The sequence below is a fragment of the Polypterus senegalus genome, chromosome 4, assembly GCF_016835505.1.
Source record: "Polypterus senegalus isolate Bchr_013 chromosome 4, ASM1683550v1, whole genome shotgun sequence".
In the NCBI taxonomy this organism is placed as follows: Eukaryota; Metazoa; Chordata; class Cladistia; order Polypteriformes; family Polypteridae; genus Polypterus; species Polypterus senegalus.
The window spans coordinates 241677271-241702142 of NC_053157.1; the positions used below are offsets into that span (position 1 = coordinate 241677271).

At 40.2% G+C, this 24872-nt stretch overlaps 1 protein-coding gene across 1 annotated transcript; it reads left to right on the forward strand.

The window, feature by feature from the left end:
- Positions 1-1617: 1617 nt before the first annotated feature.
- On the forward strand, positions 1618-24598 carry LOC120528963 (gastrula zinc finger protein XlCGF49.1-like). Its single transcript, XM_039753032.1, has 3 exons — positions 1618-1832; positions 20505-21247; positions 24509-24598. The coding sequence occupies exons 2-3, from the start codon at positions 20576-20578 to the stop codon at positions 24596-24598; spliced, it is 762 nt and encodes a 253-aa protein (XP_039608966.1). The 5' UTR covers positions 1618-1832; positions 20505-20575.
- The last annotated feature ends 274 nt before the right edge of the window (positions 24599-24872 follow it).

The following is a 24872-nucleotide window of genomic DNA, read 5'->3' on the forward strand; positions in this document are numbered from 1 at the left end:
AGTTACTGCTCTTTACCATTCTTTCCTCTGCATGTCCTGGAGTACAAAAGAAACAGCATACAGCAACATGCGGGGACTGGCAGGAACACTCAATAAAACTTAATAAAAAGAAAAGCAAGTGACGGTGAGATACGAAGAAGGCAGCTTCGCCAGCGTTTGTGTGTCAGAACCCTTTATTGGGGGGGCGTTAGTATGCATCGTGGTACACTGCAGAGCTATAGCGCGTCTTTAGTGAAAACAGCCGTGTCAGATGGGGTTGTATGGATTGATTCTGAGCGACTGAGAGAATGAAAAGTGAATTAAAAAAAAAAGCTAACCTTTACAAGGATCATAAATTGCACCGGCTGTTATAGACTGAAATCAAATGTATGCTTTTATTCTAAAATAGTAAGACTAAGAGCAGTTTACTTCTCAAAACGGAGTGGTCCAGGATCGAACTCGCAACCTTTTAATTCCAAGGCGAGAATTGATTTTATTGCACCACGGAGGCAGTTATAATAAACTGCTGTCAATGTCGTATGTTAAGGCGCTTTTTGTTTCTGCAGTTATATTTTTGAATAAAAGCGCAATTGTGTTATTCTTGTGAAAATGTTTCTTTGCTATTTGGACTTCAGGCTTCATACATTATATAGTTTATGCCTACATTTTGTCATCTACTACTAGAATATAAAAAACGTTTCTGTTTTAACAATGTGTTGACACAAATTACTGTAGAAATGGAACAGACATGAAATGCGTGTGTTCCAAGTAACAATCTATTATTTCCACTCTAAAACTCCACTTCACTCCCAGATACTCAATCAAGGCATGAGCTGAGAGAAGTTCGTGCACGTTCTAAATTGGTGGGGGGATGGAATAGCCGGCTGCTCCTAGCTTCTCTTTATCAGCACATTTAGAGGACAAAGGACGCTGGCTGAGAGGTGTGAAGGGATTTAAGAAGCAATTTAAGGTGGGACGGAATTACAAGTTTTTTCGTAGGCTCTGGTAATTCTAGTGTTAATAGACCTGCCATTGCTGTGTCCAAACATGATAGTGCCGTGTAGATAAAGTGTTGTCATATCTACATGCTGGGACTGAAATGTATGCAAATCCCCTTGAATGAAGGTCTCAAATGCACTTTGATCACATCTGAATTGTTTGATTTGTAATTTTAAACTGTGAGACAGAGTAGGAAATCAAGAGAAATGTAAGTTTGAACCAAACCTCATGGAGGGCACTGTGACCCTGAAGTGTGCTCATTATTTTTACTGACTTTATAAAGTTAACTCTTTCACTTTTATTTTCACAGGGCTTTCCATTTCACATGGCCACACACTGAGGTGTCAAATGGCCACCAGCTGAGGGCTGTCCATGTGAGAAGTGAATCTGAGAAGACAAGGGCAGACACTGTAAGAGAGAGAAGAGTTTCCCACAGATCATGGCCTCTGCCAAAGAAAATGGCATGGATGAAAGAACGGTGGACATTAAAGAAGAGGACTGTGAGCGGCTCACACCAGAGGAAGTGTGTGTAAAGCTGGAGGATCACGAAGAAAGAATTTCAGTTTTTAAGGAGGAGGAGGAGTGCAAGGGGGTGACTGCTGCCATTAAAGCTGAGGATTTGAATGATTTCTCCGTTGGTCTTGAACTTCAAAAGCATGAAACTGAGGATATTTTCAAGCAAGAGGCCTGTGAAGAATCTCCATCCAGTTTAAAGCCCTGGTCCACGAATACGGGACGATTGGCTAAACAGGATAATTCTGCAGAGCTGAAATCAGAGTTATCGGAGCCTGAAGAGAAAATCACAGAGGGAAATGGGAAAGAAGAGGAAGAGTCACCTTGGAGTGTGGAAATAAGTGAGTAATGTGATTAAATATAAAAGAAAGAGTGTTTATAAATTCTAATGGTGGGTGCTTTGATGTTTCTAGAAGATTGAAATGAGAGTGGAAAACACGGTTTATTGAACTTGGATAAAGACCACCTGCTCGGGTGCATGATAACAAATGATTGATGAAGGTTACCTAATCTATACTAATAAAAGGCAAAGCCCTCACTGACTCACTCACTCACTCACTCACTCACTCACTCATCACTAATTCTCCAACTTCCCGTGTAGGTAGAAGGCTGAAATTTAGCAGGCTCATTTCTTACAGCTTCCTTACAAAAGTTGGGCAGGTTTCATTTCGAAATTCTATGCGTAATGGTCATAACTGGAAGCTATTTTTCTCCATATACTGTAAAGGAGTTGAGCTCGAAGGCCGTGGGGGGCGGAGTTTCATGTGACATCATCATGCCTCCCACGTAATCACGTGAACTGACTGTCAACGCAGTACGTAGAAAACCAGAAAGAGCTCCAAAAAGAGCTGAAGAAAACATGCATTATATAATTGAGAAGGCAGCGAAACAATTAGAAGCGAGCGAGTGACATATACTACCATATTCATAAGTGCTGCTACTTCAGAAACAAAGCACGATGTAAACCTAAAGTTTAAATTAAGTTCATAGACAGGCTGCTGCTGGCGTTCGTCATGCCCACGGGTAATGCGGGATACAAGTTTAATGAGAGGACGCAGGATATAAACGAGAGTTTTGATCACTTTGTAACTAAGTTCAAATTGCACGTGAAGGGCTGCGCTTTTGCAAATTCCGAGAGACTGTGGTTGTGGGGTTATTGACAGTTAAGGCGGTGGGGGAGTCACGTCATCATCTCCCCTCCCATTCACCTCATTTCGCTCTGAGCTGAGCTCCGCAGCTAACGAGTGTTCGGAAGCGAGTTTGTGACGCTGCCACCAAAAACTCACAGAAAAATCCACAAGTTAATACACACGCTGTCTCTAGAGTTTCTCCACACTGAATCCTCCAGGCACTACTTACAAAAGGTTACATTGACAATCGTGTTACGTTATTTTTAAAATATTTGCTATTCTTAGCACAAGTACAGCTGAGAAACTTCGATGCATGTGCTCCATAACGCGTTAAAACATCACGCATTTAATCACACTGTGCATTACAAGCAAAGGGAACTTCTGTCAATGCATGATTTCATGGTGCACCGATTACATTGATCAGTGGTTCCCAATTCATTTTACCTTCGCACCCCCTTGGTTTGAGAAGAAGTATGAAAAAATATGAGGTCAACACAGAAAAACAGATCACCAATTGAAGCTTTATGAATAATCAATTCGCCATCAATAATTGTTTTGGTAAAGCTATACTCCGTGTAATCCTCCTTCCATTTTATAATTTTTCTGCCACTAGCCATGATTAAATGAACGGTAAAAAAGTAAGAGCAAAGCGAGGGTGACTTATTCAGGCAGGCAGGCGACGGCTCAATAGCTCGAATTTGGATACAAGTAGGTTCTATTTAGTCGCCAGAAACATCTTTGGTAGGAATGGAAGTTGAATTTACTCTTTAAATTTCTATGGTAAAGAAAAAGTTATGCAATGATGACTAAATTTAACTATATAAAGTCAAAACTTGAATATATAAAGTCAAAACCTGAGTATATAAAGACGGCGTTGGAATATTTCGTAATATATAAAGTAAGCGCTGGAATATCCATCCATTTCCCAACCCGTTGAATCCGACCACAGGGTCACGGGGTTCTACTGGAGCCAATCCCAGCCAACACTGGGCACAAGGCAGGAACCAATCCTGGGCAGAGCACATCCATCATTTTCAAAACATTAACCGAACAGTGTTTTTTTAATTTATTTTTCTGAACACGTTTTTGTTAACGTAGTTCAGTTCAGAGTCGTTTCAATCAATAGATTTTGACTTTCACTTATATATTCAGGAGTGAGTTTATATACTCCGATGTTGACTTTATATAATCAGGAATGACTTTATAAATTCCGACGCTGACTTTATATATTCACGTTTTGACTTTATGTATACCAACGCTGACTTTATATATTCAAGTTTTGATTTTATAGATTCTGACACCGACTTTATATATTCACAAAATCAATGTATTTGCCTGTTTGGCACCCCATAGTATATGTGTGTGTGTATATATGTACACATGTATGTGTGTGTGTGTGTGTGTGTGTGTGTGTGTGTGTGTGTGTATATATATATATATATATATATATATATATATATATATATACTAATAAAAGGCAAAGCCCTCACTCACTCACTCACTGACTCATCACTAATTCTCCAACTTCCCGTGTAGGTAGAAGGCTGAAATTTGGCAGGTTCATTCCTTACAGCTTCCTTACAAAAGTTGGGCAGGTTTTATATCGAAATTCTACGCGTAATGGTCATAACTGGAAGCAGTTTTTCTCCATTTACTGTAATGGAGATGAGCTTCAACGCCGTGGGGCGGAGTTTCGTGTGACATCATCACGCCTCCCACGTAATCACGCAGTACATAGAAAACCAGGAAGACCTCAAAAAAGTGCTTAAGAAAACATGCATTATATAATTGAGAAGGCAGCGAAACAATAAGAAGTGAGCGAGTGACATATACAACCATATTCATGAGTTCTGCTACTTCGGAAACAAAGCACGATGTAAACCTACACACCAAATTTCAGCCTTCTACCTACGGAAGTTGGAGAAGTTGGAGAATTAGTGATGAGTCAGTGAGTGAGTATATATATGAGGGCTTTGCTATATATATAGTATATATATATATATATATATATATACTGTGTATATATGCGCCAGCAACAGTCATGACAATGACAAAACAATTACGTTAACAATCATGTTACATTATTTTTAAAATTTTTCCTTTTCTTTTTCCTAATCTGCTGCAAAGCGTGGGTATTCTGCTAGTCTATACTAATAAAAGGCAAAGCACTGACTCACTCACTCACTCACTCACTCACTCACTGACTCATCACTAATTCTCCAACTTCCCGTGTAGGTGTAAGGCTGCAATTTGGCAGGCTCATTCCTTACAGCTTACTTAAAAAAGTTAAGCAGGTTTCATTTCGAAATTCTACGCCTAACGGTCAACAACGTCCGCCATGTTGAACTTTTTTATTCATGGCCCCATCTTCACGAAATTTGTTTGGTGGCTTCCCTGCGCTAACCAAAACCAATAACCAATGTATGTACTTATTTCGATGGTATGACACCACTTTCAGCTGCCATATTGAACTTTCCAACATCACTAATTCTCCAACTTCCCATGTATGTAGAAGGCTGAAATTTGGTACTGATTTCAGTGGTATGATGCCACTGTCGGCTGCCATATTGAACTTTTCAACAGTCTTTGTTACTTATGGGCCCATCTTCAAGAAATTTGGTACGCGGGTTCCCAACACTAACTAAATCCTACTTACGTACATTTATACGTTCATAGCCTGCAGCTCGGTCACCGTGAGGCGGCGCTGGTCCCCCATCCAAACGCCTCCCACGCTGTTGGCTGCCTGCCTATATAAGGCAGTCCGTCAGCCCAGTCTCTACATTCCCTTCCTTGCTTCACCACGGGATTCACGTCTTCCTGCTGATAACTACAGCCTTTTTATTTAATCCACGGCTTCTCCGCTGTTTTATTGTTCATTTATTACGATTATAGTTATTGTGTAGGTATTTTAGACTTACTTTACATTGTTCAGGTACCCATTTCCTTTATCATTCCAACCGTACCCGCATTAACACGTCTATCGAGGTGATCACCATCGATCAAAGAAATGTCACTTATCGAGTGGTTTCCATGCCCGGAGATGGCACCTACCTTTTCCATTCTCTTTGTTACATATTGCACGGCCATATCAGGCTCACTCTTGATATCCGGAGGAACATTGTGTCTTATGTATCGAATGACTGGGACAGGTTCAAGGTGTGGACTGATGACGGTACAGGAGATAATTAGACTACACAGGAGCACTAGAAGAGTGAAATGCTTAAGCCATTCACCTGTGGTTCTGCATGTGAGTTGATGGCTGCAGCTGAATTGTTTGGTTGTCGCTTTCAAGTGTACCGAAATGGCCAAATATTTTACACCTTTGGACAACCGCCAATGCCTCTTAAACATCTTAGATTCACAGGTGACAATTTGAGTAGTGGACACTTTGATGTTTATGAATGTTTAAACTTTCAAAAGCTGGATGTGAAGTTATCGCTGAAACCGGTTGTATACTTACAACGCTTGATAGATGCCGAATGTCTCTTCAACACAAGTCCTACAAATACTGTCGTAACTGAAACAAACCATGAAACTCAAACCGATTATGACAGCAGCAATCCAAGCTGTGAGATTTGAGACAAGATTACTGTTCACATGGCCAACTGTACGTTTGCATGCTCAAGAGTAAGCTCAGCACAGCTTGGTCATATTACAACCGAGAGGCAACTCACAATATGGTATACAAAGAGATCCTTAACAAATAATTATTGGTATATTTTCCCTCAGTTTAAAAAGGTTTAATTTTCTTCTTAATAAAACTTTTAAGGCAGTACTTCGCTGCTGCGAAGCGAGGTATTTTGCTAGTATATATATATATCTATATATATATATATATATATATATATATATATATATATATATATATATATATATATATATACTCAGCAAAAAAGAAACGCCCTCTGACTTTCAACTGTTTTACTTTCAGTAAACTTAATGTTTAAATATTTGTATGAACACTAAAAGAGTCAACACCATAAGACATAAACTAAAAATGCTTCACAATGTGTCCCTGAATGGAGGGAGGCTCAAAATCAAAAGTACCAGTCAGTATCTGGTGTGGCCACCAGCTGCTTGAAGTACTGCAGTGCATCTCCTCCTCATGGACTGGACCAGATTTGTCAGTTCTCGCTGTGAGATGTTACCCCACTCTTCCACCAAGGCACCTGCAAGTTCCTGGACATTTCTGGGGAATGGCCTAGCCCTCACCCTGCGATCCAACAGGTACCAGGCGTGCTCAATGGGATTGAGATCCGGGCTCTTCCACTGCGAGGATGATCAGCTGTCCTTGCTGTCTCCCTGTAGCTGTCTTAGGCGTCTCACAGTGCAGACATGGCAATTTATTGCCCTAGCCACATCAGCAGTCCTCATGCATCCCTGCAGCATGCCTAATGCACGCTCACGCAGATGAGCAGGGACCCTTTACCCAAACCACTCCAGTAGTGCTCAATGTACCTGTACTTTTAAACGTTAATGTTTTACTGTTTAATAACTTATAGACTACATTTTATTTTTTCCCTTGCACTCCCTTGCACAGCCCTCACTCACTCACTGACTGACTCATCACTAATTCTCCAACTTCCCGTGTGGGTGGAAGGCTGAAATTTGGCAGGCTTATTCCTTACAGCTTACTTACTAAAGTTAAGCAGGTTTCATTTCGCAATTCTACACATAATGGTCATAACGGTCGATAACGGTTGACAACACCCCCATATTTATGGCCCCATCTTCTCGAAATTTGGTGGCGGCTTCCCTGCTCTAACGAAACCGATGTACTTACTTATTTCGATGGTATGCGCCACTAGCGGCCGCCATATTTAATTTTCCAAGCGTCACTAATTCTACAACTTCCCGTGTAGGTAGAAGGCTGACCCCATCTTCCAGAATTTGGTAGGTGGTTTCACTGCGCTAACCAAAACCGATATCGTACTTATTTGGTGGTATGGCGCCACTGTCGGCCGCCATATTTAATTTTCCAACGTCACTAATTCTACAACTTCCCGTGTAGGTGGAAGGCTGAAATTTGGCAGGCTCATTCCTTACAGCTTACTTAAAAAGTTAAGCAGGTTTCATTTCGAAATTCTACCTAACGGTCAACAGTCCGCCATGTTGAACTTTTTTATTCATGGCCCCATCTTCACGAAATTTGTTTGGTGGCTTCCCTGCGCTAACCAAAACCAATAACCAATGTATGTACTTATTTCGATGGTATGACACCACTTTCAGCTGCCATATTGAACTTTCCAACATCACTAATTCTCCAACTTCCCATGTATGTAGAAGGCTGAAATTTGGTACTGATTTCAGTGGTATGATGCCACTGTCGGCTGCCATATTGAACTTTTCAACAGTCTTTGTTACTTATGGGCCCATCTTCAAGAAATTTGATGCAGCGGGTTCCCAACACTAACTAAATCCTACTTACGCATTTATACGTTCATAGCCTGCAGCTCGGTCACCGGTGAGGCGCTTGGTCCCCATCCAGCCTCCCGCTTGTTGGCTGCCTGCCTATATAAGGCCGTCCGTCGCTCCAGTCTCTACATTCCCTTCCTTGCTTCACCACGGGATTCACGTCTTCCTGCTGATAACTACAGCCTTTTTATTTAATCCACGACTTCTCCGCTGTTTTATTGTTCATTTATTACGATTATAGTTATTGTGTAGGTATTTTAGACTTACTTTACATTGTTCAGGTACCCATTTCCTTTATCATTCCAACCGTACCCGCATTAACACGTCTATCGAGGTGATCACCATCGATCAAAGAAATGTCACTTATCGAGTGGTTTCCATGCCCGGAGATGGCACCTACCTTTTCCATTCTCTTTGTTACATATTGCACGGCCATATCAGGCTCACTCTTGATATCCGGAGGAACATTGTGTCTTATGTATCGAATGACTGGGACAGGTTCAAGGTGTGGACTGATGACGGTACAGGAGATAATTAGACTACACAGGAGCACTAGAAGAGTGAAATGCTTAAGCCATTCACCTGTGGTTCTGCATGTGAGTTGATGGCTGCAGCTGAATTGTTTGGTTGTACTTTCAATGTACGAAATCCAAATATTTTACACCTTGGACAACCCAATGCCTCTTAAACATCTTAGATTCACGGTGACAATTTGAGTAGTGGACACTTTGATGTTTATGAATGTTTAAACTTTCAAAGCTGGATGTGAAGTTATCTGAAACCGGTTGTATACTACGCTTGATAGATGCGAATGTCTCTTCAACACAAGTCCTGCAAATCCCTGTCGTAATTGAAACAAACCATGAAACTCAAACCGATTATGACAGCAGCAATCCAAGCTGTGAGATTTGAGACAAGATTACTGTTCACATGGCCAACTGTACGTTGTGCTCAAAGTAAGCTCAGCGCACAGCTTGGTCATTACACAGAGCGAACCGACAATCAAATATGGTACAAAGAGACCTTAACAAATAATTATTGGTATATTTTCTCAGTTTAAAAAGGTTTAATTTTCTTTTAAAAAACTTTTAAGGCAGTACTGCGTAAGGAGTATTTCTATATATATATATATATATATATATATATATATATATATATATATATATATATATATATATATATATATATATATACTCAGCAAAAAAGCGTCCTCTGACTTTCAACTGTTTTTACTTTCAGTAAACTTAATGTTTAAATATTTGTATGAACACTAAAAGAGTCAACACCATAAGACATAAACTAAAATGCTTCACAATGTGTCCCTGAATGGAGGAGGCTCAAAATCAAAAGTACCAGTCAGTATCTGGTGTGGCCACCAGCTGCTTGAAGTACTGCAGTGCATCTCCTCCTCATGGACTGGACCAGATTTGTCAGTTCTCGCTGTGAGATGTTACCCCACTCTTCCACCAAGGCACCTGCAAGTTCCTGGACATTTCTGGGGAATGGCCTAGCCCTCACCCTGCGATCCAACAGGTACCAGGCGTGCTCAATGGGATTGAGATCCGGGCTCTTCCACTGCGAGGATGATCAGCTGTCCTTGCTGTCTCCCTGTAGCGCTGTCTTAGGCTCTCACAGTGCAGACATGGCAATTTATTGCCCTAGCCACATCAGCAGTCCTCATGCATCCCTGACATGCCTAATGCCGTTCACGCAGATGAGCAGGGACCCTGGGCATCTTTCTTTGGGTGTTTTCACAGTCGGTAGACAAGTCTCTTTAGTGTCCTGCTTTTTAGAACTGTGACCTTAAATGTCTACTTTCTGTAAGCTGTTAGGTCTTAACGACCATTCCACAGGTGCATGTTAATTAATTGATTATGGTTAATTGAACATGCATGGAAAACATTGTTTAAACCCTTTACAATGAAGATCTGTAAAGTTATTTGGATTTTTAAAACATTATTGTTGAAATACACAGTCCTGAAAAGGGACGCTTTTTGCTGAGTATATATATATATATATATGTAGACTCAAACCGATTATGACAACAGCCATCCAAGCTTTGAGAAAACGGGAAAAGGACGCATGTCAGCGTCCCTGGTACATTTTCTGATGCAGCTACACAAAACAACTCGTGGCGCTGCCGCCAAATACACAAAACAATTACTTTTTACAATCATGTTACATTATTTTCACAATGTTTCCTTTTCTTTCTTTTCCTTTTTTAACACACTATTTTTCCGCTGCGAAGCGTGGGTATTTTGCTAGTATAAATATATATAGTAATAAATGAAGCAATAAACAACATAAAAGTTTAGGGTTTCCGGCCCCGTATACTGAAAAATTATCCTCAGTAATAAAGCAAACTCAGGTCAAAATACATGAACTTAAACTTCACATATACGCACGCCAAAGATGGCGTCAGGGACATTTATGGAGGAGGGCGAAGTGAAGGAATGCTGGGAAGGAACCGTGGTGGAAGATGGGATCTATGAGCGTCAGGAACAATGGAGGAGGAAGGGCTGTTGGCTGCCTGCCTATATAAGGCAGTCCGTCGCCCAGTCTCTACATTCCCTTCCTTGCTTCACCACGGATTCACGCCTTCCTGCTGATAACTACAGCCTTTTATTTAATCCACGGCTTCTCCGCTGTTTTATTGTTCATTTATTACGATTATAGTTATTGTGTAGGTATTTTAGACTTACTTTACATTGTTCAGGTACCCATTTCCTTTATCATTCCAACCGTACCCGCATTAACACGTCTATCGAGGTGATCACCATCGATCAAAGAAATGTCACTTATCGAGTGGTTTCCATGCCCGGAGATGGCACCTACCTTTTCCATTCTCTTTGTTACATATTGCACGGCCATATCAGGCTCACTCTTGATATCTGAGGAACATTGTGTCTTATGTATCGAATGACTGGGACAGGTTCAAGGTGTGGACTGATGACGGTACAGGAGATAATTAGACTACACAGGAGCACTAGAAGAGTGAAATGCTTAAGCCATTCACCTGTGGTTCTGCATGTGAGTTGATGGCTGCAGCTGAATTGTTTGGTTGTCGCTTTCAAGTGTACCGAAATGGCCAAATATTTTACACCTTTGGACAACAGCCAATGCCTCTTAAACATCTTAGATTCACAGGTGACAATTTGAGTAGTGGACACTTTGATGTTTATGAATGTTTAAACTTTCAAAAGCTGGATGTGAAGTTATCTGAAACCGGTTGTATACTTACAACGCTTGATAGATGCAATGTCTCTTCAACACAAGTCCTACAAATACTGTCGTAACTGAAACAAACCATGAAACTCAAACCGATTATGACAGCAGCAATCCAAGCTGTGAGATTTGAGACAAGATTACTGTTCACATGGCCAACTGTACGTTGCATGCTCAAGAGTAAGCTCAGCGCACAGCTTGGTCATATTACAACCGGAGGGCCGAACTCACAATATGGTATACAGAGAGATCCTTAACAAATAGTTATTGGTATATTTTCCCTCAGTTTAAAAAGGTTTAATTTTCTTCTTAATAAAACTTTTAAGGCAGTACTTATATGCTGCAAAGCGAGGTATTTTGCTAGTATATATATATATATATATATATATATATATATATATATATATATATATATATATATATATATATATATATATATACTCAGCAAAAAAAGAAACGTCCTCTGACTTTCAACTGTTTTTACTTTCAGTAAACTTAATGTTTAAATATTTGTATGAACACTAAAAGAGTCAACACCATAAGACATAAACTAAAAATGCTTCACAATGTGTCCCTGAATGGAGGGAGGCTCAAAATCAAAAGTACCAGTCAGTATCTGGTGTGGCCACCAGCTGCTTGAAGTACTGCAGTGCATCTCCTCCTCATGGACTGGACCAGATTTGTCAGTTCTCGCTGTGAGATGTTACCCCACTCTTCCACCAAGGCACCTGCAAGTTCCTGGACATTTCTGGGGGGAATGGCCCTAGCCCTCACCCTGCGATCCAACAGGTACCAGACGTGCTCAATGGGATTGAGATCCGGGCTCTTCCACTGCGAGGATGATCAGCTGTCCTTGCTGTCTCCCTGTAGCGCTGTCTTAGGCGTCTCACAGTGCAGACATGGCAATTTATTGCCCTAGCCACATCAGCAGTCCTCATGCATCCCTGCAGCATGCCTAATGCACGTTCACGCAGATGAGCAGGGACCCTGGGCATCTTTCTTTGGGTGTTTTTCACAGTCGGTAGACAAGTCTCTTTAGTGTCCTGCGTTTTTAGAACTGTGACCTTAAATGTCTACTTTCTGTAAGCTGTTAAGGTCTTAACGACCATTCCACAGGTGCATGTTAATTAATTGATTATGGTTAATTGAACATGCATGGAAAACATTGTTTAAACCCTTTACAATGAAGATCTGTAAAGTTATTTGGATTTTTAAAACATTATTGTTGAAATACACAGTCCTGAAAAAGGGACGTTTCTTTTTTTGCTGAGTATATATATATATATATATGTAGACTCAAACCGATTATGACAACAGCCATCCAAGCTTTGAGAAAACGGTAAAAAGGACGCATGTCAGACGTCATGGTACATTTTCTGATGCAGCTACACAAAAACAACTTCGTGACGCTGCCGCCAAATACACAAAACAATTACTTTGACAATCATGTTACATTATTTTCACAATGTTTCCTTTTCTTTTTCTTTCCTTCTTTAACACACTATTTTTCCGCTGCGAAGCGTGGGTATTTTGCTAGTATAAATATATATAGTAATAAATGAAGCAATAAACAACATAAAAGTTTAGGGTTTCCGGCCCCGTATACTGAAAAATTATCCTCAGTAATAAAGCAAACTCAGGTCAAAATACATGAACTTAAACTTCACATATGCACGACGCCAAAGATGGCGTCAGCGGACATTTTATGGAGGAGGAGCCGGAAGTGAAGGAATGCTGGGAAGGAACCGTGGTGGAAGATGGGATCTATGACGTCAGGAACAATGGAGGAGGAAGGGCGTAAGTAACGTGCTGCGGGAAGAATGAGGCTTATGGCGGCGGAGCGTCTTTTTTTCTGCAGGAAATTAAAGGAGAAAGGTTAGTACCCGCCACTCCCTGCCGGCGAATGTTTTCCCAAGCATGTTAAGGTCCGTCCGCGGTCCCCTACTTGTGCGTGCGTGACAATATATATATATTGTATATATTAACACTGCCGCTAAATATTCCCGGGTGAAGGACTGTGCTTATGCAGAGGAAGATGAGATGGTCAGGGTGGTGTTTGGCACAAACTCAGCGAAACTGCTGAGAGAAACTTTTAAGTGCCGGGTCTTAGCTAACATTACATACAGCCGTGGGGTGGAAAAAGTCAATGTCACGCTAAAGGAAGACGGTGTAAAAAAACCTGTGCATGCAGTGTGTCACGTCTCAGATAAAGAGAAAGACGAGCTGTTTACTGATGCAGTAAGAAACAACCACATGCTATGGCACAATGGTAGAGGCTTTGCCTCTAGTGCCGACGTCTGAGGTTCGATTCCTGAGAGGGGGTGCACTGAGTATGTATGCGCGCTTTCCGATTTATTTTACCCTTGCATCCCCTTGGTTTGAGACATATGAAAAAATATGCAATTAACGCAGAAAGACAGATCACCAATTGAAGCTTTATGAATAATCAATACTTCATTCCCCATCAATGATTGTTTTGGTAAAGCCATACTCGGTGTATTCATTAGATGAACGGTAAAAAAGTAAGAGCGAGGGGAGGGTGACTTATTGAGGCATGCAGGCGAAACCACAATAGCACGCGGGCTTGATGTAGTGCACGTCAACTCGATCTGAATTGTGCGATCACATTCGAAAAAATATATCTTTTCAAGTTCTATTTAGTCGACACAAATATCTTTGGTTAGAATGTAAGGCGAATTTACTCTTTACATTTCTATGTTGAAGAAAAATTTATGCAATGATGCCTACATTTAACTTACATTCCTACCAAATATATTTCTGTCGACTAAATAAAAATTCCTTCTATTTAAAATTTAAATAGAACTTGAACAGATTCCATAATTCATAATATCCACGCAGACTTGCACGTAAGAGCGGGAGTCATCCGTTTTAACAAACAGCGTATTGCACTGATACAAAATAGCCTGCCCATTTAATTACAGTATATAGGAATGGATAAATAAATGAAGATTTTGTACAAATAATGTTTTTCATTTTTCTTCCTTGATGGATTCTGGCACCCCCAGCAACAGTTGCTCGCAGTACCGCCGCTCCCTATATGCAGAGTACGCAGTCTGCGTAGGGCACCAACTCCAAGGGGGGCACCATCCCACCTGCTCAAAAAAATCGTTTTAATATATTATAATAATAAAAAATTAATCTTAATAATATACATATACAAATAAACAAAAATATAAACGTATATATTGCATTTTACGGTGAACGCAGAGTAGGCTAAGCACACGTGATGATGCGTACGGCGCGCCATCACCTCTGTTACGGCTGCCTATTTGGCCAAAAATGATGATAATTGAACAATATGCCTGGTCCTGGAAAGAGACATCAACAGTCCGGCGAAGCCCGTGCATCACTTTTCAGGTATGTTCATAATCCTGTGAAACTTTTTATTTTATTCTGATGACGTTAATAATGTGTTTTAATGTCGGTAATAATTTCACGACTAACGCATCTTTCTTAATATGAATACAAGCAGATCTAAATAAACAAAATGACTTAAAATGCATTATATTAAAACACAGAGGTAATTATGATTATTGATTAATAATGACAATATGGTGTCATTAAGTATGTGTTTTTTTTTCTTATTTTATTTTTACTTCCGTAATATTTGGGGGAGGGTGCACAAAAGTAAATTTCTGCTTAGGGCACCCATTTGGCCAGCACCGGCCCTGGTTGCTCGCACCCCAAAGAGTGTGTGTGTGTGTGTATATATATGTGTATATATATATATATATATATAGACAGTCTTTGGGTTGCGATCAACTGTTGCTGGGGGTGGCAGAATCCATCAAGGAAGAAAAATGAAAAACATTATTTGTACAAAATCTTTATTTATCCATTCCTAAATAATTAAAGGGGCAGGCTATTTCATATGAGTGCAATACGCTGCTTGTTAAAACAGATGACTCCCGCTCTTACGTGCAAGTCTGCGTGGATATTATGAACTATCGTATCTGTTCCAGTTCTATTTAAATTTTAAATAGAAGGAATTTTTATTTAATCGACAGAAATATCTTTGGTAGGAATGTAAGTTAAATGTAGGCATCATTGCATACATTTTTCTTCACCATACAAACGTAAAGAGTAAATTTGCCTTACATTCCAAATTTTGTAAGTTTTGTAAATTTTAAATATCTCAAAAGATTTTGCTCTCCATATAAATATATCCTGTCAAAATTATACAAATTCAAATATGAACATGCTGCATAACAAAACCTGGAAATATAAATAAAATGTGTTCTTTTCAGCAATAACAAATTAAATCATTCAGTTGTCTTTGCTCTTATGTCATTTTATTAGAGCTGGACGCTTGGCATCTTTTTTTGGCCACAAGTTCGTTTCTGTTTGCTGTGAGGTTCTGTGTTGTGGAGATTCTCAGGATGGACTGCAGGTGCTCATCAGTGAGGCGACTCCTGTGTGCTGTGTTGTTAGTCTTCATCACTGAGAAGAGCTTCTCACACAGATATGTGCTACCAAACATGCAGAAGGTTTGAGCCGCATGTAGACGGAGCTGGAGCATTTCTGCGGGAATGGAGTGAATAAACTGTGCGGGCCCTGCAGTATCGTACTTTGCCTTCAGTGTGCCATTACACTGCAGCTCAATCACCTCCATCTGAATCTGCACAGGTGCAGTTTCCACATCGACGGCAAATGGGTTGCGAAACAACTCAAAATTCTTTTTTTGTTCTTCAAAGTCACCAAAGCGCCGTGCGAACTCAGTGCGCAGTGCGCTCAGTTTATCAGCAAAATGCGTATTTGGGAACACCGTTGTGCCGACTTGGTTCAACATTACTTGGCAACAGGGAAAGTGGGGCAAGTTGCACTGGTGCATTTGTGTCTCCCATAAAAGTAGCTTCACTTGAAATCACTTTGTGATTTTGCACGGTAAAAACGTCTGCTGAAGTGTCAGATTCTTCTTTAACTCTTCTGCTTTCTGTATCTTGTGCATTGCATTCAGGTCTTTCAGGTTACCCTGATGTTTTGTCTCATAGTGCCGTCTTAGATTAAATTCTGTAATTACAGCCACATTAGCTCCACAAATGAGACACACGGGTTTACCAGCAATGTCAGTAAACATATACTCAGCCTCCCATCGCTTTTTAAAGGCTCTATGTTCAGAATCAACTTTTCTCTTCGGCATCGTGTGAGCTAGCTTCGCAATAACTTGCAGCATCATAAGCTAGACTTGATTAATGCGGTAAGTGTTCGGCAAGGCAGCTAAAGCGCTGCATTATGGGATCTGTAGTTTATTGTGTTACCAGCGCTTCATATCCCTGGGCCATTAATAACAATAATACAGTATATAAAATGATCTCGCGGGCCGGATATACAGTAATTACACGCCGGGCCAAATGTGGCCAGCGGGCCTTGAGTTTGACACATATGGACTAAATAGAACTTGGAAAGATATATTTTTTCGAATGTGATCGCACAATTCAGATCGAGTTGACGCACACTACAGTACATCAAGCCCGCTTGCTATTGTGGTTTTGCCTGCGTACAAAGTCTCGTTTATACCTCGTGTCTTCTCAGTAAACTTGTATCTCGCGAAAACCGTCATTCACCATAGGCATGGCAAACGGCAGCAGGAGTGTGTCTATAAACTTAATATAAACGTATGGTTCACGCCGTGCTTTGTTTCCGCAGTAGCTGTACTTATGAATATGCTTGTCGATATGAATACGCTTGTATGCATCACTTGCTTCATAATCTTTTTCTGCCTTCTCAATTGTGAAATGGCGTTTTGTGCTCATCGCTGTTTGGAGGTCTTCCTTGTTCTCTACGTACTTACGTAGGAGGCGTGATGATGTCACACGAAACCCCGCCCCCCACGGCCATCCAGCTCAACTCCATTACATTATATGGAGAAAAATAACTTGCAGTTATGACCATTACGTATAGAATTTTGAAATGAAACCTGCCCAACTTTTGTAAGTAAGCTGTAAGGAATGAGCCTACCAAATATATATTTTTTATATATTTATGTATATGTGTATATTTATGTATATGTGTAGACTCAAACCGATTATGACAGCAGCAATCCAAGGTGTGAGAAAACACTAAGAAGGAGGCGTGTCAGACGTCGTGGTACATTTTCTGATGCAGGCAAATCCACAACTTAATAGAGATGCTGCCGCTAAATACTCACATAGCGATTTGGGTAGTGAACGCTTGGATGAATGAAACCTGTTATCTTTACAACGGCTGACAAACACGGAATGTAACTTGAACACAACACGTCCTCCAAATACGAACCTGATTGAAAGAAATAATGATAATCAAATCCTTGATGACAGCAACACTCGTAACAGTCACAAAACAATTACATTGACAATCATGTCACGTTATTTTCAAAATGTTTCCTTTTCTTTTTCATTACTTCTTTAACACACAATTTCTCCGCTGCGAAGCTCGGGTGTTTTGCTAGAAGATAATAAATTAAAAAATTTGGGTGAATAAGGAAAAATCTAAAGTGTTGAGCGCATAACTTTAACATTATGAAGCTCTGACTGAAGCTGTGATGTATGTTAGGCCAACAGGGCATTACATTCAATGAGAATATCAAAAGTTATACTTTGTTTAAGACATGTATATTTCTTAAATTGTGTGGCAATTAAGGCAGAAATGCCCACAAAAAGAAATAAATAAATAAATTAAAATCAAATCCTCACCCCGTGCACTAAATAAGAGTGAATTTGCTCAAGCCAGTGCACACCTAATATGTGCCTCATCTTTCTAATGGTAATCTTGTACACTTTGACGTTAACAGTGAAAAGAGCCATGATGACATTCAGGGGGTCTCAGGGTCTTCTTTCAGCATCTTGTGTTCTGCTCTCAGCCTGATCTTACTGGGGCAGCATGGCCTGGACAAGTTGGCGGTGGTGTGAAATCTTCACTTGGAGATGATCTTGGGCCCTTCCGTCTCCCACAGTCACATCGGGTCAATTTGAAGTTACCACTCCACTTCACCTGCATGTTTTTCGGGATGAGGAGAAGAACCAGAATAACTAGAAACACCATTCAGAGCCCCTATGTAGAACAACTGTGGGCAGGATTTGACCCCAGGACACCTGAACAATAAAGCAGTTGTGCTAAACACTGTGCCCCCTAACACAAGCGGATATATTTGTATGTTTAGATTTTAGGTCAGATTATGTTCTAGAGGATGTAAATATCATCACATACATTACAATTAAAAAGAGAAAACCCAAATTCAGACACATTATTGGGTAGGAAGGCTCGGATCGGAGTCTTTAGAGCTGATATTGACCACCCATTACTTTAGGAACTGCTGATATCAATACCATTTTTTCTATTCAGAATAATATACATATTTTTAGCTATGGATAAATTTCACATTCCATAATAAAGTGCTACAGCATACAGCACACACAACAAACATTTACCCATAATGCACACATAATGGAACAAAAACAAGCTGAACAAAACAAAAGGCTTGCCTTAATCGTACTTCACATTTCTAATCAAATAAAATGTTCAATTAGATATTTGTAGGTTTCTACTCCAACAAGAAAATAAGACGGTCTTGGTGACCTCTTCAGGTTCTTATCTAAGATTAGAAGAATCTCTGCATGTTCTGAGGACAGTCTGGTCATCCTGTCATCCAAGGTGTGTGCTGCCGTACAGAACAAACCCTCGCTGTCCCCACTCATATTAGGAGGGCACAGGTAGGACGACGACTTTAATTGGTCCTCCAGAAAGCCAGTGGCCCATCATCTCTTGTGGTATGAGGTTCACAGTGATAAAGATTCACCTCTAATGCTGCTGACTCAAATATCGTTTTTATCTTTATTGACAATTTCTTCATGCATTCTGCAGTTCTGTTTGTGGGGAGTTTCTTTGGATCTCTCGGCTGTCATCTGTCACTACGAGTGTGTCTGTGTGGTCGAGACACCGGCACAACGCAGTTTATGTGTTTGAGATTTGCAATCATCTGTGAAATACGTGTCCTTGTGCCATTGTTTAATTTGGGGGAAAAATCATTATATTAATAATATCTGTTACAGAATTTGTAACGGAATAGTGACATTCACACTCAATGCTTATTATGCGTAATTATTATTATTTTATTTAGGTCTAAAAACTAGGCTCGTACCATTCTACCCAACAATCCAAAAAGAGGGCTGATTCAGTAAAACTCTGCATCCCGTTCCGCCCATCTACCTATACATTCACTGAAAGGTTAATTAAAGGGATTTTATTCAAAATAGCTAATGTCTCAATTAATTCATTATACAAATAAATCAGTCAACAAACACTCACTGGCAGATGGAATTGTGGATCTAAATGATCTAGAAGGTGACCTCTTCCAGAACTGAAAGTGGCTGGTTGTCCAGACTTACGAATTCCACTGTTATTGCTGTCACAGTAAGTCTTTGGTGTTCTTGCTGTCAGTATTATAAGGTTGAGTTTTCTAAGTGCTGCCATTATTAGAGGCCGAGTGAGAGTAGGCGACTGAGCTAGACTAAGCTTGTTAATCGCCTCAGCCTTTGAACAGCTCATTATTAACACCCGTCCCTTTTGTGTTGACTTCTCAGATGCTGAATAAGGTTTGTATTTTTGAAAGTGTTAGCAGAGAATCCTCCATGAGTGAGTTATTTTTGAAATATATATTACAAGCCGCAAATTTGTTATCTCTTATAGGAAGAAAATAAAACTGTTAGACTGTTGAGGACGTGTTTCTGTATTTTGGTAATATTGGAACTTTGTATGCTTTTATCATTCAAGATCAGATATTAAGATCAGCTAATTTGCTGTTCATCGGTCAAGTCATTTGCAGTGAAAATTGGCTGATTTTGATTTGTGATCGATTGATCAGATCAGGCCTGTCTTTCACATGTGAGAGAAAGGTGTAGAAATTGAACAGACAGCAGCAGAACATGTGAAGACCTCACACGGAGAGGCCAGACCATAAATGGCACTTCAGTGTTATGAAGAAACTCCAACCAGTGTGCCACCACTTGTACTGTGTCATTTATTTTAAAAGGCGGGTAGTGGTTGGGAATTTGGACACCAAACCCTGAAATTGCACGTTCAAGTTCAGCTATTAACACCATGTGACCATGGGCAAGTCATGTGACCTGCCTGCGCTCCCGTTGGAAGAACAAGAGAAATGTAACCAATTGTGTCTCAAATGTTGCATGTCACCTTGGATAAACATGTCAGGAAAAAAGAATAGTTAAAATGTTTGTGTTATTTCAGCTGTACAGAAGAATGGCAGCTTCTCTCCAGCTTCATTTGGTCAGCCCTCTCTTCAGTACAATGAGAACAGTATGAAGAAAATAGCAAGAGGATCAGAGAACCACACAGCAGCCTTTTTGCAGTGCAGTTCTCTCCCTGCTACTGGAGCAACACAGACAGAAGCCATCAAAACTGATAGACAGCAAGTGGAGAAAGAAATCCAAATTCATACTGGAGAAAAATGTTGTTTGGAATGTGGCAAACAATTCAAACACAAAAGTGATCTTAATAAACATATGAAGATTCACACAGGAGAAAAACCTCATTGTTGTCGAGAATGTGGTAAGTCGTTCTCAAGGAGAAGCCACCTTCAGAACCACAGAAGAATTCACACAGGAGAAAACCCTCATTGCTGTCCAGAATGTGGTAAATCGTTCTCAAGGAGAAGCAGTCTTCGGAGTCATAGAAGAATCCACACAGGAGAAAAACCTCATTCTTGTTCAGAATGTGGTAAATCGTTCTCATGGAGACATGAATATCAGTTGCACGGAATAATCCATACCGGAGAAAAACCTCATTGCTGTTCAGAATGTGGTAAGTCCTTCTCAAGGACAAGCGACCTTCAGAAACACAAACGAATCCACACAGGAGAAAAACCTCATTGTTGTCCAGAATGTGGTAAGTCGTTCTCATTTATAAGCTATCTTCAGAGGCACAGAATAATCCACACAGGAGAAAAACTTCATTGTTGCTCTCAGAATGTGGTATGTTGTTCTCAAGGAGAAGCGACCTTCAGATCCACAGAAAAATCCACACAGGAGAAAAACCTCATTGCTGTTCAGAATGTGGTAAGTCCTTCTCATGGAGAAGCCATCTTCAGAGGCACAGAGGAGAAAAACCTCATTATTGTCCAGAATGAGCCGAACAATTTTCTGACAAATGTAGTTTTCAATGGCACACAGAAATTGATACAGGAGAGAAGCCATATTGCTGTTTTCAGTGTGGAAAAAACTTTTAAACATTAGCTCATTTCAAGTAAACACACAAACTCCCACTAAAGCCAAAATACAGTATGTATGTTCTGAATGTGGCAAATGTTATACAAGCCAGAAAGGTCTTTCCACATGCCAAAATCCATACTGAAGAAAAATCTCATTGCTGTTCTGAATGTGAGAAACGATTCTCTTATTTAAGGACACTTCAGTGCCACATCAGAACTCATACTGGATATAAACCTTATCGTTGTCTTGAATGTGATGAGCAGTTCTCACAACAAAGCACCATAAAGAGTCACTTCAGACGTCACACTGGAGAGAAACCTCACCTTTGCTTGGAATGTGGCAAACAATTCTCACACCTCAATACTCTGTATAAGCATCCGAAAAGTAATACAGTGGAACCTCGGTTTACGAGCACAATTCGTTCAAGAAACGTGCTCGCAGTCCAAAGCACTCGTATATCAAAGTGAATTTCCCCATAAGAAATAATGGAAACTCTGATGATTCGTTCCACAACCCAAAACTATTCATATAAATATGATTAATTTTTAATCATAAAAAATCATAAAATAAAATCATAAAGTAAAAATACATAAAACAAATTAACCTGCACTTTACCTTTAAAAAGAATCATGGCTGGTGTGAGTTTCTAAACTCTTGTGGGATTCCACCCAACGGGACGACACGCGGAAGAGTGTCCCAAAGCAATTGCATTCTCCCAGCGCTGTAGCAGTTCGCCGTAAAAGCGAATCCGTAAAGATCGCAGACATGCTATAAGCGCCTGCCGTCAATGGGTGATACAAGGAACAAGGAACATTATAAATGCGCAGGGCACAGTATAACTTGGCCACAACCCTTCCTGACTGCTGTGTCTGTGTATAGGAGAGCAGCAGATCCCGCTACAATAAATAACCACGCTGTTGCTGTTTCAAGCTGAATAAAGCTGGTGTTGTTAATGTACTGAGACTCAGCTTCGTGTTTTAAGGCGCAAGACAGGCACTCACACGTCACGGCACACACATGCACGCGCACACACACACAGTCACAATGCTGTAGTAAACAGTATACACTCGTACGGATGTTGACTATATAAGCGAGGCACGCCAACTCAGACGGAGAATAGGAGACAATTTCCCACAAGAGAAAGAGAGAGAGAGAGAGACACACACAAACGCACGCGCAAGAAGAACCATCAGCTCAGTTGTGATCACATGACGCTCAGCAGACAAAGCGTACCCTTACTACTCGTATTGCAAGATCTCGCTCGTTTATTAAGTCAAAATTTATTAAAAATTTTAGCTCATCTTGCAAAACTTTCGTAAACCAAGTTACTTGCAAACCGAGGTTCCACTGTACTAGAGAGAAGCCTTACAGTTGTACTGAATGTGGAATGTTATTCTCATATAACAATTCACTTCACAATCATAAGATAATTCTTTCTGGTAAGAAACAAAGCTGTTCTGACTGTGGCAAGCTTTTCTCGGACAGCACGACTCCTTAAGATCACATGAGAATTCACTCTGGAGACGTCTGTCCATAGTGTGGCAAATGATTCTCACATCCAAACACATGTAGGTGCCACAGAAGGATCTACACTGGAGAGAAGCAATACACCTGTTCTGAATGTGGTAAAGTGTACTCTTCCAGAAAAAGTTGTCAGAGACACAAGCAAAGTCATATTGGAGTAAAGCCTGTCCCAGAAATGACAAATGATCTTTCCATTGGATCCTCAGGCAAAAAAAATGAAGAAAAATCTTCTGAAAGAGGTAAAGGACTCCAGTAGAAAGTAGTTAATAAATACATAATAATAGTGGAGAAAGCACATAAAGTGGCAAACAGATCCTAGATGTAAGGTAACCTCACAGCCACATATGAATGCACACTGGAATACAACCCATATTTCACAAACCGCAAGAATCTTCTTCAACAACTTCTAGGTGCAAGAAAAAACCTCATTATTGTCCTAAATGTGGTTAACTCTTTTCAGACAGCAGTGGCCTTCATATTCATAAATTACTGGCTTATTTCTGGTAAGCCTCTTAGCTGTTGTGAATGTTGAAGTTGTCCTCCTATATCAGCCGCCATCAGCAACATATAAGAATTCATGAAGGACCTCAGAAACTGTACTGCCAGGACGTCAGCCATACAGGGACTGATCATCTCTGCACCAGTGCTGTGACATAAGATGGTGAGCAATACAAACACCAGACAAGAGAAAGAGGTAGCAACAGAACTGTGCGTTGATGATAACTTCAACCCCAGAGCACAACTGAGAAAGTTCAATGTTAAAATAAAAAAAATGGAAAACTCAAATCAAATCCACAGTGCAGTGCCAACTACCAGGAGGTGCCACTGACGACGAGGGGAATATTTTTGTTTCAGAGCTTTGGAGATGGGGCCTTATCTGAGTAGCAATGAACTTGTACCATCTGAGAAAGAAAAAAAAAATCTTATTAACTGTAATGATTATAAGTAGTTTCTTCACAATACCAAGGACTGTATTTTGTACTAATCATGCTGCAGAGAGTTATATGATTTATTATATCTATATGATTTGTTCTTCATTTAGGTAGAAAAAGAATTAGACTTGTGCACAGAATAAGGGACTAACTTGCATTATTTTATGAGAAAATGTTGATACTAACAGAACACCCTGTGATATTATAAATCAGTAGTGACCTGTTTCTGAATTCTTGCTTAAAACTATTTGAGCATATTTCTTAAAACTGTGAGTTCCCCGATAACCTCTTTTATCTGAAAGAAGCAATGTACACATTCCAATTCAGGAAGTCATAAGCTATTATAATTTATGTATAACCTCAAAATGAACTGCCATATATATATTTTGTTATTAATACACAAACTAGGTATATAGCGGAAGACCCCACGTTCGACTGCAGGCTATCTGTTCTGACCAGTCAGTGCCACTGAGCTGGGGGGAGCTGCAGTCTCTTTGACTCACCAAGAATAAAGAAATTGTTTTTTTACTTTATATTGGTGTTTGTCTCCCTTTGTTTCCGACTTTAGCGTCCACAGGATATGGTATCCTGTACGGGGACAGAGACAGCCAAGCGACTCCCTGAGTGGGAGCGTCCAGAGGACCAGCAAAAGGACTGATTCCGGCCAGATCGGGTGGATCAGCTCCAGAAAAAGTTTGGACTTGCCTGCCTCAGGCTAGATTTAATGTAGCAAAAGGCTTGCAGGTAAGTCCGGCTGTAACACCAAATGCCGGAGGACCCTTTCAACATCTGCAGATAGATTTTTTTAACTAACCCTGACTCATGGGTATAAATATTGCTTAGTAATCATCTACGTTTAGTCACGCTGGGTGGAGGCTTTCCCATTCTGGCATGCAGATGCCAAGTCTGTGTCCAAAGTGCTAGTTAAAGAG